We start from the raw sequence: 14,875 nt of genomic DNA, 5'->3' as shown, positions 1-14,875 counted from the left end.
GGCTCCTCGGTTTGCGTAACAGCTCTCTGGAGACATTTACGCGTGTGGGGTTCTGGGGGTTGGCGGAAGCTCCTCTTCTATTAAACATCTACGGCCTACTTTTCTGACACCTGCTACAGCCTCCTGGGAGGCCTGCTTTTCAGCTCAATTTCTCATCAGAGCTTTTTGGCAGATCACCTCCCGTATGTATGTCACAACCTGCCAGGAGCCACCTTGTGTGAAACATAATGGGATGAAGAGCCCAAAAGTAAGACCAAAAAAAAAACAGAAACAGTGCAGAGGTAAATTCCAGGCTCAGCTCTGGATTTAATAATATAGATGTCATAAACGTAATGGAAGTAAGTTTAAGGTCAGATTTGAAAGTGGTCATATGTTCTGTGATGTGTCTAACTTACTCATTTGAGGCGTTAGCTTTTCTGTTTGGCCTGAAGCTATGTTGAAGGCTCCATTTAAGTGATGTTTTTCCCCCCAAAAGCCGTACTTAAACACCAGCCCAAGGGGCATTTTCCTTTAAAATGCAATATCAGGAATCGTAAGTGTCCTTGGCTGCAACGTTGGGCAGGTCCACAGGGCTGCAGGGTGTTGCCCCTGGGGGGAATGTCTGCCCTCACCAGGGTGCCAGTCAGCAGAGGTAAGAGCGCAAAGTGGTCAACCCAGGGCTTAGGTGGAGGGGACAGAGCCCAGGCCTCTTTTCACCTCTGGGGAGCTGTTGTGCACATCATAGCAGACCCTTCAACTATTACTTTGGATGTGTTTTCGTTTTACCCTCCACTTCTTTAAAAATATTTAAAATTGATTTTTTTTTTTTTTTTAATATATCTTGGCCATTTTCTTCACTGGTCACTTGTGGCAGTTTTGAGGCCAGTGCTGGGGACAGTTCATTGACACCTCTCTCCTCTTCAATGATAAGCCTCATCCAGTGGGACAGCTAGAGTTACAAAGTCCAGACTTCGTGTCTAGGCCTGGCTCTGCCACTCACCTGCCACGTGACTCTGGGCGAGCCACTTCAATTAGTTCTCCTTATCCTCTCTTTTAAGAGGTGCTTAAATTGAGCCAGTAGTTGTGAAACTTAGGTGTGGATTTAGAAATTCCTGTAGAGGTCAGGAGAAGATAGTTGCTGACCTAGTCAGGATCTCTGGAGCATCCTGTTTCTTGCCCATCCAAGTTGAAGAACTACTGGATGCAATGATTCTTAAAGGTCCTTCCATCTTTACAGTGGTGGCACTCAAGGTGACATCACCCCTGGCTGATCTGTAGAAGTCCAGGCTTTCTTTTTTGGCAGCATGGGCTTTAGAACTTCACGCAGATAGACTCAACAGAAAACGTAATTAGATGTCCTTGGAGAGGACAAGGTTGATCCGACCTAAGGAAGCCCTTTCCATTATGCAGTGACTGAGATCACCTCAAACACATCCACTCACTCAGAGGGATTTACTTTTTTCTTTTGGAAGATGTGTCGGGGGCATCTTCTATAGTCACTGTTGACCATCTTCAAGAGGAGGGTTGTGTTAGCCCGGTCTAGAAACAAAATCTGATTGGTTACCTGAAAGTATTTCTTTGAGAGCAATATTTGTGCTCATTGAATTCTGAAACCAGGATTTCCAAAATGTCTCTCTTTCAGGTGTGTAATGACCTTGCTCTGTGTGCCGATGTGGCTCTGTGACTTCCAAGGCTTGTGGCTGCCAAGGACACTGTGGCCTTAAAAGCTCCTTTTTAGAAGTATCATTTTCCCCCTTTATTTCAGAACTGATGAGTCACAGCGTCTTTGAACAGCATGAAAATTGGGCATCTTCAGGTTTCATACTGAATTTGTAAACATGGCATGATGATTAAAGCACATAAAGTACTACTTTTTAAACCTTCTTACTGTTGAAATTTTCCAATATATATACAAGTAGAAAGAACAGTATAATAAACTGCCATATACCCATAAGCCCAGCTTTAACAATTGCCAACATTTTGCCAATTTTGTTTCATTTATACTCCTACTGTATTTTCTGCAAGATTTTAAAGAAGTCTTGACATCTTGTCATTTTGTCCATAGATATTTCACTGTGCATCTCTAACTTCTAAGAAAATTTTAAAATGTGTATAATCACCATACCATTATCATATCTAACAAAACTAACAGTAAATCATGTCATAGCCTGTCCATATTGATGTTTCTCCAGTTGTCTCAAAGAAGTCTTTCTATAATTGTTTATTTGGAATCTAGCATTAATTATCACCTCTGTTTTTATAGTCAGAAGACAGCAGGTTTTTATATTGTCCCCTTCAGGATTTGAGTACATGTGTTGTACTGGTCACATTTATTACACTGAGCTCTTAAGAGCAGTTTATGATAATCAAGTGCTTAAGAAAATGAAAGGCAAGCCACAGGCTGGGAGAAAATACTTACAAATCATACATCAGACAAAAGGCTTATATCCAGAATATATAAAGAACTCTTACAACTCAACAATAAAAAGATTACCCAATTAAAACAGTGGGAAGAAGATTTGATCAGTTACTTCACACAAAAAAAGACATATGAATGGCCAAGAAGCACATAAAAAGATATTCAACATCAGCAGTTATTAGAGAAATGCAAATGAAAACCACCATGACATGTTACTAGAAACCTACTAGAATGGCTAAAATTAGAAAAACTGATGATACCAAGTATTGGTGACGATGTGGAGCAAGTGGAACTCCCATATATTGCTGATGGGAAGGGAAAATGGTACCAGCAGTTTGGAAAACAGTATGGTTAGGTCTTCTAAAGTTAAGCATGTACTTAGGGTCCCAAAATCTACTTCCATGTTTTTGTCCCAGAGAAGTGAGAACATACACCTACCCCAAGATTTGTACTTGGTTGTTTCCAGTAGCGTTATTTGTAGCAACTCCAAACTGGAAACAACCCACATATCCATTAATTGTTAAGTGGATAAATCAGTGGTGGTGTATTCATATTACGGAATACTTCTCAGCAATAGAACAAACTATTAATACACACAATAACCTGAATGGATCTTAAAAATTTTGTTAAGTGAAAGAATTAAAAAGACTACCTACAAATATGATTATTTTTCTCATTTCATGAAATTCTGGAAAATGCAAAGCTACAGTGGTAGAAAGCAGGTCCATATTTGCCTGGCATTGGAGATGGGGGAAGGCATCAGTTGCAAGGGGCACAAGGAAACCACTTAGGGCGATAAAGTTGTTTATATCTTGATTGTGTCGGCGGTTACGTGAGGTCATATGACTGTATATACACTGCCAGAGGTCATCAAAGTGTGCACTTAAAGCAGATGGATTTTTTTTTTTTTTTTTTTTTTTTTTTTTTTTAATGATAGTTAAGGCCCATTCCTCCAGGGGCGTATATACTCCTGGTATATGCTGTGTCACCTTAGGCAAGATACGTAACCCAAGATTCCATTTCCTCTGGAGTAAAATGGAGATGATAACAGCAACCTCATAGGGTGATCAAGAGGGTTAAATAAATGATAATCAGCGTAAATGGCTTAACACAATATCTAACAGTTGTTAAATGCACAGCAAGGGACACCTAGGCCCCATTATGCACTTCTTCCTGAATTTCTGAGAAGCTTCTGCCTCCTGGTGCCCATTCCTAATCAGGTTTACCTTTGAAGGATATCCAAAGGGAAGAGGTAGGTGGCTGGGGTTAGGGGGACAGTTTTCAGAGAGAAAGTGAGTCTCAGCAGGTGTGGACGAAATGAACTAGGGCAGCCAGCAGGCTCGTGGAAGAGCTGGAACCTGCCGGGGTGTCTCTTTCCCTGGCGGTGCTTCAATCCCAGCAGTGCTGGAGAATTGAAACTCCTTTATATAAGTGGCCTTAATCATGTAGTGCTACTTGTTTACATCTGAAGGAAAGTCAAAACGTGACAGCATTTGAAATAGGGGTGTTTTTTTTTTTTTAAATGAGTGTTTTGCAGAACCTTATTTTTAGCCCTGTTGGCTCATCTTACATAACCAAGCCGTCTCGTGGGACACTCTAAATAGAACTTGCAATAGCAAGAGATGGCAAAAACTGGTATAAGCTCTTTGACTACAAGGATAATCGAATTGTAGGATGATGCTAATGGTACGGAAGTTGCTTTCCTCCTTGCCTTGAAGAAATTTGATGCAGGCAGGGGACCTGCACTTTTCCTTAGCGTGCTTTTAATAGAAATTAGAAGTTTATTCTTCCAGCTTGCCTCCCCTAAGAGTGAAGTGTGACACATGTATGAGTTTTGCTCATGGAACAGACTCATCTGATGGGTGCCTACTGGGTGCCCAGTGCTTCCCTTGGGGAATTTGGAGTCTGGTGGGGATGGGGTTTAGGGAGGGGGCAGTGACCGCTAGAGAACGGTGTCCCGTAGGGATGACCAGGGGTACAAGAATCAGAGAAGGAGGGAGCACCTGGCATGTTTTGTGAGGAGGAGACTTCCTAGAAGAGGTGACGTCGAAGCTAAGACTTAACATGAATGGGAAAGGGAGAGAATTTCCCAGGTAGAAGGAACATGTATATCGGTAGAAGGCTTGCAGGTAAGAAAACATGGATGTGATTGGTTACGTCTGGGGTAGAGAACTGGACGTGAAGGTTGGGACATACAAGGCCAGAGAGGTGGTTGAAGAAAATGACGTTAAACCTGTTTTGGTCTGTCACGTGTACCAGGTGAAAGCTCTGATCTCTGAGAGCCCTGCCTTGTCTTTCCAGGAACCCTGGAGCCACACTGGTCAGGGCTGCTGTGGACAGCCATGCTCATATCTCTGGCCATTGTCATTGCCCTCCCCAAGCCCCACGGCATCCGGGCCTTAATCGCTTCCACAATTCTCCGGTTGATATTTTCGGTCGGGTTACAACCCACGTTGTTTCTTCTGGGAGCTTTCAACGTAAGTATGAATACCTTCATCGCCACTTTTTTGTTTACATACAAGTAGGAATGCCTTCCATCCTCCCCAGAATCTTGGCCTGTGCTTCTGGTGCAGAAAAATATTATCTGGGTCAACTGTTAAAATAGCAGAAGCAAAGGAGAGCTACAGGTGGCCGTCTCCCTCTTCCCCTTGTCACAAGACGGTGAACCTCTTAACGTACTCTCTGGGCACCGACAGTCTCATTTTCAGGGAATATTCCTCTCAGAATTAGGCAGACAAAGGGAGAGAAGTTGAGATCTGGGTTAGTTTTGCCAATCAGGTCAAAGGTGTGCTAGGACGAGAGATTTTAGCCAGTTAAGTCAAATGATGGAATAACACAGCACCCACTTCTGGTGAGGACCGCAGAGAAGCAAGAGGAACTGTTGACAGAGATGGAGCAGGTGGAGAGGTAAGAAGAGAATCAAGGAGAGTTACCTCAAAGTCAGTAGTGACATTTGGAAATGCTCTTTCACCGCTGTGGATGGGCAGGTGCCAGCTCCATCTGTGGAATTCCTAGGAAATGGACACAGCTGATATAAAGCCATAAATTGGAGAGGTTTCCTGGTGAAAAAAAGGAACGAATTGGGACGTGTGGGGATCTAAAACTGCCTTCCAGAGGTTTCTGCCCTGAGTGTATAAGGCAGCTGAGGTCACTGTTCAGAAATGGAAGTGATAACTGCAAAAAAGGTGAATCCAGTAATTGAGGGCAATCATAAATGTCCCCCAGTGGCTGTTCAGATGACAGAGGGCGGCAAGGGCGCTAGGGGAGAACAGGGACAGGGCTGAAGTTTTGTCTTAAAGAATGGAGACAGTGGGGCCAGGAAGCAGGGGTTGAGCGAGCATCTTCCCCACAGGCCACAGCAGCGAGGGGAGCCCGGGCCTGCTCAGGAGATGGCCACCCGTTGCGCTTCGCCTCCTCTGTGGCTCACGTACCGACATGTAGGGCCTGATCCTGTACAGGGAACCTGGGCCCTGCATTTCAGGAAGACGCACTGGGGCTTCATCATCCAGGGCAGCGTGTTCTAAGTTGATAAATCTTAGGTGAAAAGAGCGTTCCTTGGTCAAATCCATGTGCGAAATGCTGGGTTAAGCAACATGAAAGGTTTTTCATGGCAGCATTTCTGAGACTTTAACATGCTGATACGGGTTATGAATCTGTAAGAAAGGGACACCAGGTATTTGTGTTTCCCGAACTTATTTGCCCACATTTTTTGTAAAGTATCACTTGGAATTAGTGTTGTATAGAATACAGGTTGGGAAATTCTATTCCCAATAGTGGGAAATGATTCAGGGTTTTTGAGCAATTCAGTGGTTGAGAAAATTCCCTTGGTAGTGGCATGAATGTACACGGATTTGTGCAGGGGGTTGGGGGACCACTTAGGGCCTCTAGCAGGGCTTTCAATTACGTGTGACGAGCCTGCGTCTTGGTCATAACGGAGAAGAAGGAAGGTACAGATGTCAGAGCTTCGGAGGGAACAGTGACACGTGGTGGGCGCTGGGTCTGAACCTTATGCCTGAAATTAGTGCAGGGCTTGGTCTGGGGCCTTTTCTCCAGGCAAAGAAGGTATCACTGTCTTGACTGGGTGTTGAAGGAGGCAAGTATAACTCCAAATTTTTAGTCACGGGAGGCTGGGAGAAGAATGATGCCTCCAGCTAAAATGAAGTCATGCAAGACCTGGTTTTCAGGGTGAAAATAGACGAAAACTGTTGGCTCACTGGGCTCGAGGTAACAAGACAGGCTATTAATGTTGGGCCTCGTGTTTGGAAATCGGCCATGACCAGAGTGACAGAGCCACATCAGCATTGAAGCAGGAAATACAGGCCTCACCTGCAGTGAGAGGAAGCTTTTTAAGAAGGAAATAGGAGAACAAATAAATAAAAGGAAAAAACACTCAGTATTTCAGAGGTTGTCTTCTGCGAGTTAATTCTTTTGTTTCTCTGGCCTTTGGTCATTCCATAGTTTTCTCTTTAACAGAAGTCAGTTGGGGGAAAGACTCCGTTTGGATAATTAATGACCATTCATAATACCATTAGCTCGGGGGCATGGGGGGGAAGCTGAAACAGTAAACAATTACTCAGAGGGGATAACAAAAGAGGAATGTCACATGCAGCAATGGGAGAAGGAATAGCGGCTGTGGACACACAGCGAAGGAATGTTGGAGATCTTAGAGCTGGGGAAGCAGCCCAGGGTGGTTATCCTGGCAGCCACGTGCAGGGACGGTGGTGAGAAGGGTGCTGCAGGAGCTGGGGTTGGGTGCTAGGAGTGGGCAGGGCAAGACGGCCGTGTGTGCCCTGGAGAATCCCTGGGGACGTGGGGAGAGCCGCTGCAGTAGAGAGCTGGGACCAAAAGCCACATCTGACACTAACCAAAGTGGGGTCCGTAGGAAGTGGGGACAGCAGACTAAGACCATGAATAGGAAACAGTTGCTGGTGAAGCGACAGAGAAAACGGGGGCAGAAGTTAAAGGGGAGAGTGGAGTCAGGTGAAGTGGGTTGCTCTGTTAGTACCGCAGGTGCCTGGGCTCGTGTGAGGTCCTGGAAAGTCGAGCAGAGCGTGGCCTTTTTTTTTTTTTCCTCTCTCAAACCCCAGCAACACAGTCCTTTCAGAATGAATGATGCTTTCTCACCCTAAAAAAGATCCTACACTGGCAAAAGTTAGAATATTAGAGGAAAAAGACCTGGTGGATTGAAAGGTTAGCCTGTCTGAGAAAGCCGAACCTTCTCCGTGGGTGTTGGCTTCCCCCCTTATCTGATTGCCGAGAAGCTCGCTTGCACTGACCCACCAGATTAACTGGCACCGCTTCCCCAGCACCTGTGGCCAAGCTAGCTCGGGTAGCAGGAGATGGTTTTACCAAGTGCAGCCGAAGCGCATTCTCTCCACCTTTCTCCTGATTCAGGTTTTTCTAGCAGCATGTTGCTATAGGCAGGCTTCAGGCATGGGGTTTCTCTCAAAGGTGGGACTCTGTTATACAGTAGGTCAGCCTTCAGTTGCAGGGGTCAGAAAACCTAATCCACGCTCATATAAGCAAAGGAGAAAATGTGACTGAGAATCCTAGCGCCTGGCTTCATGTGTAGCTGCATTCAGGAGGCTGGACGGTAGCGTCAGGGCTCAGTTCCTCTCTTTTGGTTCTGCGCTGGTGGTACCCCTGGGCTCCATGGTGATGCAGGATGGATGCCAGCAGCCTCAGAGGTCACTTTCTGTCAGGTCCAGGGTAAGGGGTAAAGAACAAAGTTGTCTTACGCTGCAGTCCCAGGAAGGATCTCAGTGGGTGTCATTGACTCCATTTGGTCACGTGCCTATCCGTGAACCAGTCGTTGCCAGGGGATTGCCATAATTCCGACTGGCCAGGATGGAGCCCCACCCAGACCTCAAGGACCGATACACGGGAAGGGATGGATCCCCAGAGGAAAAACAGAAGTTATTCCCAACGCAAGAAGGGCCAAGCGTTGGTACTTTACGAGGTCCCAGTGTGGCTCCTTCTGAGGGATCAGACTAGTCTTCTTGGAGAGTTGGGGGGATCTAATAGTATAGGTTGGGAGGGAGACTTCCTTTATTCTTTATACTCTTTTATGCTATTGGGAAAAAATGCTCTTACTTTTACCATGTATATATGACTATTTCAATGAAATATGAGTTTATGAAAAGGAAGAAATGGGGAAAATCGCATTTCTTTGCTTATTAATAAGGTTACATACTTTTCGTTTATTGTTTTTTAACTTTTTATTGATGTAATTGACATATAATATTGTATTAGTTTTAGGTGTACGATATTTTGATTTGATATGTATATGAATTACAAAATGAATACCACAATAAATTTAACTTTCATCACCAAAAAAAAAAAAAGAAGTTATTCCCAGAAAGGGGGGCAGGGGAATAGAACTCATCCTGAAGTCCCTTACCTTCCCCTGCGCACCCCAAGAGAATTCTCATTTTCCCTGTAAAACTAGGAGCAATGGATGACAAGAACTGGCTGCTTCTCATTAAATTGCAACCCTCTAATGCCTAGAATGTAACAGAAAGTTAGAAAACACTTTTAATCATGCTGATCACAGGGTTCGAGGATTGAGGTGACTTCTGTGTTTGACTAACTCATGGAAGGATGTTAGAAATGATTCATATCTTATCTTGAAAATCATAATTTCAGTATGTGTTAATTTTGTTTTTGTCACTTACAAATGCCACTTGATTAGTGTTGCCCATGAAGTTATTTGACTGTCACGTTAACTTGCAATATGCCTGAAAAGCAAAGTAATGAAATGACTTTGATCCGCAGAACAGGTCTCGGCGCGTTCGGTGGGCCCTGGGTGCAAAAGGAAGCTTTTGTTTGGGCACAGGCGCCGAGAGACGCCTGGGGGCAAACTGCCCTCGGCTCTTGTGAAGAGTCTCGAGTTCGGCATGTGGTCCGTGCTTATCTGACTGTTGCTCTCATTGTTGTCAGGTCTGCAATAAAATCATCTTTCTGATGAGCTTTGTGGGCAACTGTGGAACATTCACCAGAGGCTACCGAGCCATGGTTCTGGATGTTGAGTTCCTTTATCATTTGCTGTATCTGCTGATCTGCGCCATGGGGCTCTTCGTCCATGAATTCTTCTACAGTTTGCTGGTGAGTTGCTGGTGTTGAAAGATTTTACATGTGGGCAACTAGGAGAGCATCCTCTGTCCTTCCTCCCCTCACGGACCCCTCTTTTTCATGGTGACTGGTGTGCCTGGTCTACGAGGTCGTAGCCCACCCTGTACGCAGCGTTTGGGGCATCTGGAGAGGAAAGCTGCCCAGGGAGCAGGTCCTGGAGCTATCAGGAGCCCGGGAGGTGCGCGATCACAGTGCGTGATCATGATGATAGATGATGCCCGCCATCTGGGTCAGGAGACGTTGCCTCCATGTGCACCTTTGTCTGTCTGATTTCTTGGCCTCAGCCAGCGCTTACAAGGAGAATGTTTTTGCGACTATCACCTTCTGACAGTTCTCATGGGATCCATTTTCCAGTGAAAACATGTAGTGCCAGTAAGAGCGGGAGGTATTTTCAAAGACCCAAGACCCATGGCGATGAGCTTGATAGATTTATTGATCCAGGAGACCTTTTTAGCAGAAGTTGTGTTCCAGTTTGAGCCGAGTGGTTAAATGTCTTGATTTTCCATTATTTTCCTCCTGAGCAGGTTTTTAAATGACAGACCTCTATCTGCTTATTCTCCTGTCATTACAGGGAATCTTGACCTGTAGGGTTGTAGATAAAAAACCACTTCATTGTACCTATGTTAAATGACAGGAAGCATAAAATTGACCTTTCTGCGAGCAAAACCATCCATAAAGGGAATACGAGAAGTATTGGAATGTGTCTGATGATAAAAAATGATCAAGGCCTAAGTGTTGACTTAAGACGAGGGACTTGGGAATACCCTGGCAGTCCGGTGGTTAGGACTGTGTGCTTTCATTGCCAAGGGTGCAGGTCCGATCCCTGGTTGGGGAACTAAGATCCTGCAATCCGCGTGGTGCAGCCAAAAAAAAGAAACGACGAGGGATCTACTTGCAAAAAGCAGAGCAAGGAAGGCACTTCCAGGAATTGCCGTCCATGTGGTCTCCAGGCTGGTGACTTAACTGCTCTGTGCCTCAGTTTCCCCATCTACGAAATGGGGAGAACAGTCCATTTCCTGGCAGGGCCATCATAGGGATTTTCTGCTACTTCGCGTGTCAGGGTCTGAGAACAGCACCGCCACAGAAATGCTGGGCGATGGCCGGCTGTCATTACCGTCTCTGTCATCCCGTCTCCCCTCTCCCAGCCATACACCATAAAGGATGCACCATTTAGGCCTCCAGGATTAGCTCCTTCCATTAGTGGTGGATGTTGGCAGACTGAGAGATATGGATATGGATTCGTTTTCCTCATTTTAAAATAGGTCTGGCCGTACTTTGAGGTTTTAGGCAAAGAGGTCTCTGGATACACTTGTGATGGCCATTACGTGCCCGATTTTGGTCGCTCTCTATCAGAGATCTTTAGAGCTCTGTGTATATTTCTAAGCCTTTTTGTCTCATGCAATAACACCCCTGGGTGGGGTTCCTGTTTGTGAGTCTGGGAGGCCCACGTCCGGAACCTGACAAATTCCTGTCCTCTCTCAGTGGGGAGGCAGAGTTGAGTCGGGGTCTCTCCCACCCCTGCTGAGGGCTCTCTCCCACGAGGTAGGGGAGTCCCCTTCAGACAGTGCCATCTCGCCCTGGCAGAAAATGACTTTTCCAACCATCTATATCCCGTTGGCTCTGTTTCTTTTTCCGTTCATCAAATCCTTTTGGTCACTGGCAGTGCCAGCCGGTGCCAGAACTAGACGCGGTGGGTATCATGGTGAGACGAGGCAGTGTCGTCCCAGCCCTCACGGGCCTCACAGTGTAGAAAAGAACAGTTACTGTCACTTACTGACTGTTCCCTGTGTGCTCTTTCTGTCCCCTCTCACGACCGCCTTTGAGGCGGACGAACTCTGCAAATTACCACTGGCCAGGTGGAGCCTGGTGAGGCAGGTCACCTGCCCGGAGTCGCACCGCAAGTCAGGGGCAGAGACCACGACAGTGACGCAGCTCTGTTGACTCCCGGGTCTAAGTGCTTAAGCACGGCCCTGAGCTGCCTTTCATTTGAGCCTGTGAAAAAGTCCCTGCTTCGGTGAAACCGGTATTTCACATTGCAATCTGCATGCCTGCCTTCCCGTCCCTCACCTGTCACAGAAGGATCAGAGGGGCTCCGAGCTGCTGGTGATGCTACCTCGGCTCAGTGCACTTCGAGAAAGACTGACCAGGGTCAAATGAGACTGGGGTTGGACGCTTCTCGTAGGTGCTTCTGCAGGGTTTCTAAGTCACTTTCTGTGACTTCAAGTGATGCGTTCCTTTTGGTGTCAAAAGCAGTATTTAACGTGTCTGTTGGGAACCACAGACAGAATACTGAAACCGTTCACATTATTCCATAAACGAGGAAAGCCTGTGACAGGAAGGAATTGAAGAGAGACCTCTAGCAGGGAAAACCCACATGTCACGTGAAACCTCTACACCAGCAGGGCGGAAAGGCAGAGTGGGCGACTGTGGCCTAATTGAAGTTCACCCCGAGACTGGCTGAACCCGGTCCCAAGCCTGCATTCAAGTTGTGTCCTTAGCAAACTATTAACATCGCAAGATGAAAGTGTACAAAGTTCATTAGCAGGCAGGTAAGAAAAGGAGAAATTCACGTGGTCAGTAAACGTGCAAGTGTTCTAATGTCCAACAGTGACGTAGTGATTAAAACAGGAGTGTGATCCCGTGTTGTACCTGTAATGCTGGGAAAGGTTCAGAAGCGTGATCGTGCCCACTTCTAGTGAGAGTGTGCTGAAGTGGGCCTCGTTCTCTGACGGTGGTAAGGGTAAATGGGTACAGCCTTTCCGGAAAGCAGTGGAGCGAATATTGCGTGTTATGTTTGACCCAACGGTTCCGTTTCTGGAAACTTGCCAAAAAGAAATAACCGGACAGGTATATATTGAGACGCCTGCCGAGGTGTTCATCACAGCATTGCTTTTAATGATACATCATTGAAAACACCTTGACTGTTTAAAAAAGGAAAAGATATTGATTGAGTAGACTGTGGTTTTTCCATACACTGGAATACTAAGTGATCATTTTTTTTTTTGAAACTGACATAAGGTTCATTATTTTTTTTCCTCAGAAAAAATTATAACAGAAACAAAGCTTAAAAACATAATGAAGTAAAACTTTCCTAAACAAAGATCCATGAACATAAAATGAAAAAGCTCTCAAATCCAAATAGATCTAATTGTTCTTTTTATTAAATATAGACACAGGTGGCAGCTATATTGCCCAAATTCAAGAGACTGTAAATACCTCAGGACCGTATTCAAATAATCTCTAATCTAAAATGAGTGAAAGTACCAGAAGGAAGAGAGAAAAGGTATTATCCAGAAAATCAGACCACTGCTTTTTTTTTTTTTTTGCGGTACATGGGCCTCTCACTGTTGTGGTCTCTCCGTTGCGGAGCCCAGGTTCCGGACGTGCAGGCTCAGCGGCCATGGCTCACGGGCCCAGCCGCTCCGTGGCATGTGGGATCTTCCCAGACCGGGGCATGAACCCGTGTCCCCTGCATCGGCAGGCGGACTCTCAACCACTGTGCCACCAGGGAAGCCCACTGCTTATTTTTAACCAGAGCTGTGATGATAGTTACTTACTTAGATTTGAAAAAATATCTGTTTTGATCACACCCTCACAGAGATTCTGAGTTTGTCAATAAGGCTATCATCCAGGCAGGTACTTTAACTAGGTGATCTTTTTGACATGAAAATGTTCATGATTCTTTTTACCAAGCAAGCGGACTATATGCCAGCTTGCGGTATAATATTTTTGTAAAAATATGTATGCATACGTTACACTTTTTTCAATTATGTAGTAAGGTCAGAAGGAAAGAATTTGTTGAGTAAATGTCTATAGATATTGGGGTTATTAGTGATTTTTGTTTTTTTCTTTGTGCTTTTTTGTGTTTTCAAAGTTTTCTCCATTGCACTTGTCTAATTTTCTAATTAGAAGAAAGTTTTTCCTTATTATCAAGTGATATATGTCCACTGTTTTAAAATCAGAAATGATAGATAAATGAGAAGGAAAAAGTTACTTGTCATTTCAGTGATTTGGGGGCTGTATAATGTCTACAGTTCTTAGCCCCAGAAAACAAGTGTCATTTGTTGTCTGAAGTTGCTCTTCCTTGCTGCTTCATGGTGAGTTGCTGGAAAATATTTAACCAACATTAACAGCAACATTAGCCTTTGTACTCCTATATCGAATAAACGCCTCTTCCTTGCTTCCTTTTAAGTGTCCTCCTTTACCCGGTGCCCTTCACGCTGGTCTCAGGACACAGACTGGCCTGATGGAGGCAGAGGGGCTAATTGAGCAGAAAATGAACTCAGACGTAAAATTCTAAACTGGAAGGGACTCGGAGATGAGCTAGTTCAGTCCACTGATTTTACCAATGCAGAAACTGAGGTCCAGAGAGGTCTCGTGGCCCGATCAACAGCTTGCAACGAATTAAAAGCAGAGTCAGGATTCACACCCTCGTCCCCTGACTCACTTGGCTGTGCACAGTCATTCCCAAAGGCACGGTGGAAGCAGGACCTTCAGGACAGGATCAGATGTCCACACAGAGGCCATATTAAAGCTAGCTCCCACCCAGGTCCAGAATAACACCATGCATCTCTTCTCTCACGGCTCTCCGCCAACCCTCCAGCCAAATATCTGAGACTGTAGTTCCTAGAAAACCAGCTACTGGTCTCCCATACCTCTAAGTACCTCCAGGGAGCCTCCATTTCTCATGAAGCCAAGTTCTTGCGAAGCGCAGGCCCCTTGGACAGAGGGCGCACCAAGATGGTGAACCCGCTGTGAACCGCAGGGGGTCTCTGCCCCGACCAGGGCCATGGGAAGGGTTTAGGCTTCCTGGCGTCAGCGTCCCTGCTGTGTACTATCTGTGTGACCTTGGCCCAGTCTCTTCGTCAGGAATTTAATGATAATTACTATCGATGGTGGACTTAACTCGGCACATAAGTATGACTGTATGCTGAGCACTGTATATACATTGTCTATTTATTCTTTACAATAAGTCTTTCTCCTTCAGTCTGCAAATGAGGAAACTGAGGCTCCGAGAGGAAGGGGGTAGTGCCTGGACCTGGTGGTAGCAAGCGGTTCAGCTGAGGTTTGAACCTTTGTCCGCTCCAGAGTCCCTGCGCCCTGGCCTGGCCCACTGCAGGTCAGCCAGCCCCGTATCCAGAGTGGCTGGCCCTTAATAGAAGCTCAGTGAATAATCACAAAATGAATACCAGGCCCCTCGTCCTTTTCCTCCCTTGTCCTCTGCAGCTCACTGGTACAGCCTGTATTTTCTCTATTCCCAAGACCTCTAAGCTACATGTAAGCAACTTGAAATTGCTATTGTTTCCCACCCTCCCTTTCTATATTTGTTTTTCCTTATTTTTACAA

At 45.5% G+C, this 14,875-nt stretch overlaps 1 protein-coding gene across 2 annotated transcripts in view; it reads left to right on the top strand.

Annotated features, from left to right (window-relative positions):
* ITPR1 (inositol 1,4,5-trisphosphate receptor type 1) overlaps nucleotides 1–14,875 on the top strand; it is a 324,061-nt gene that overhangs the window by 275,052 nt on the left and 34,134 nt on the right. For both annotated transcript variants that reach the window (XM_024747000.1, XM_024747001.1), the window contains 2 exons: nucleotides 4,700–4,875; nucleotides 9,338–9,502. In XM_024747000.1, coding sequence (XP_024602768.1) covers nucleotides 4,700–4,875; nucleotides 9,338–9,502 — 341 coding nt within the window. The remainder of the gene's footprint in view (nucleotides 1–4,699; nucleotides 4,876–9,337; nucleotides 9,503–14,875) is intronic.

Source organism: Neophocaena asiaeorientalis, unplaced genomic scaffold (assembly GCF_003031525.2).
Source record: "Neophocaena asiaeorientalis asiaeorientalis breed wild unplaced genomic scaffold, Neophocaena_asiaeorientalis_V1.1 scaffold130, whole genome shotgun sequence".
NCBI classification, from domain to species: Eukaryota; Metazoa; Chordata; class Mammalia; order Artiodactyla; family Phocoenidae; genus Neophocaena; species Neophocaena asiaeorientalis.
This window is presented reverse-complemented; position numbering and strand designations above follow the sequence as displayed.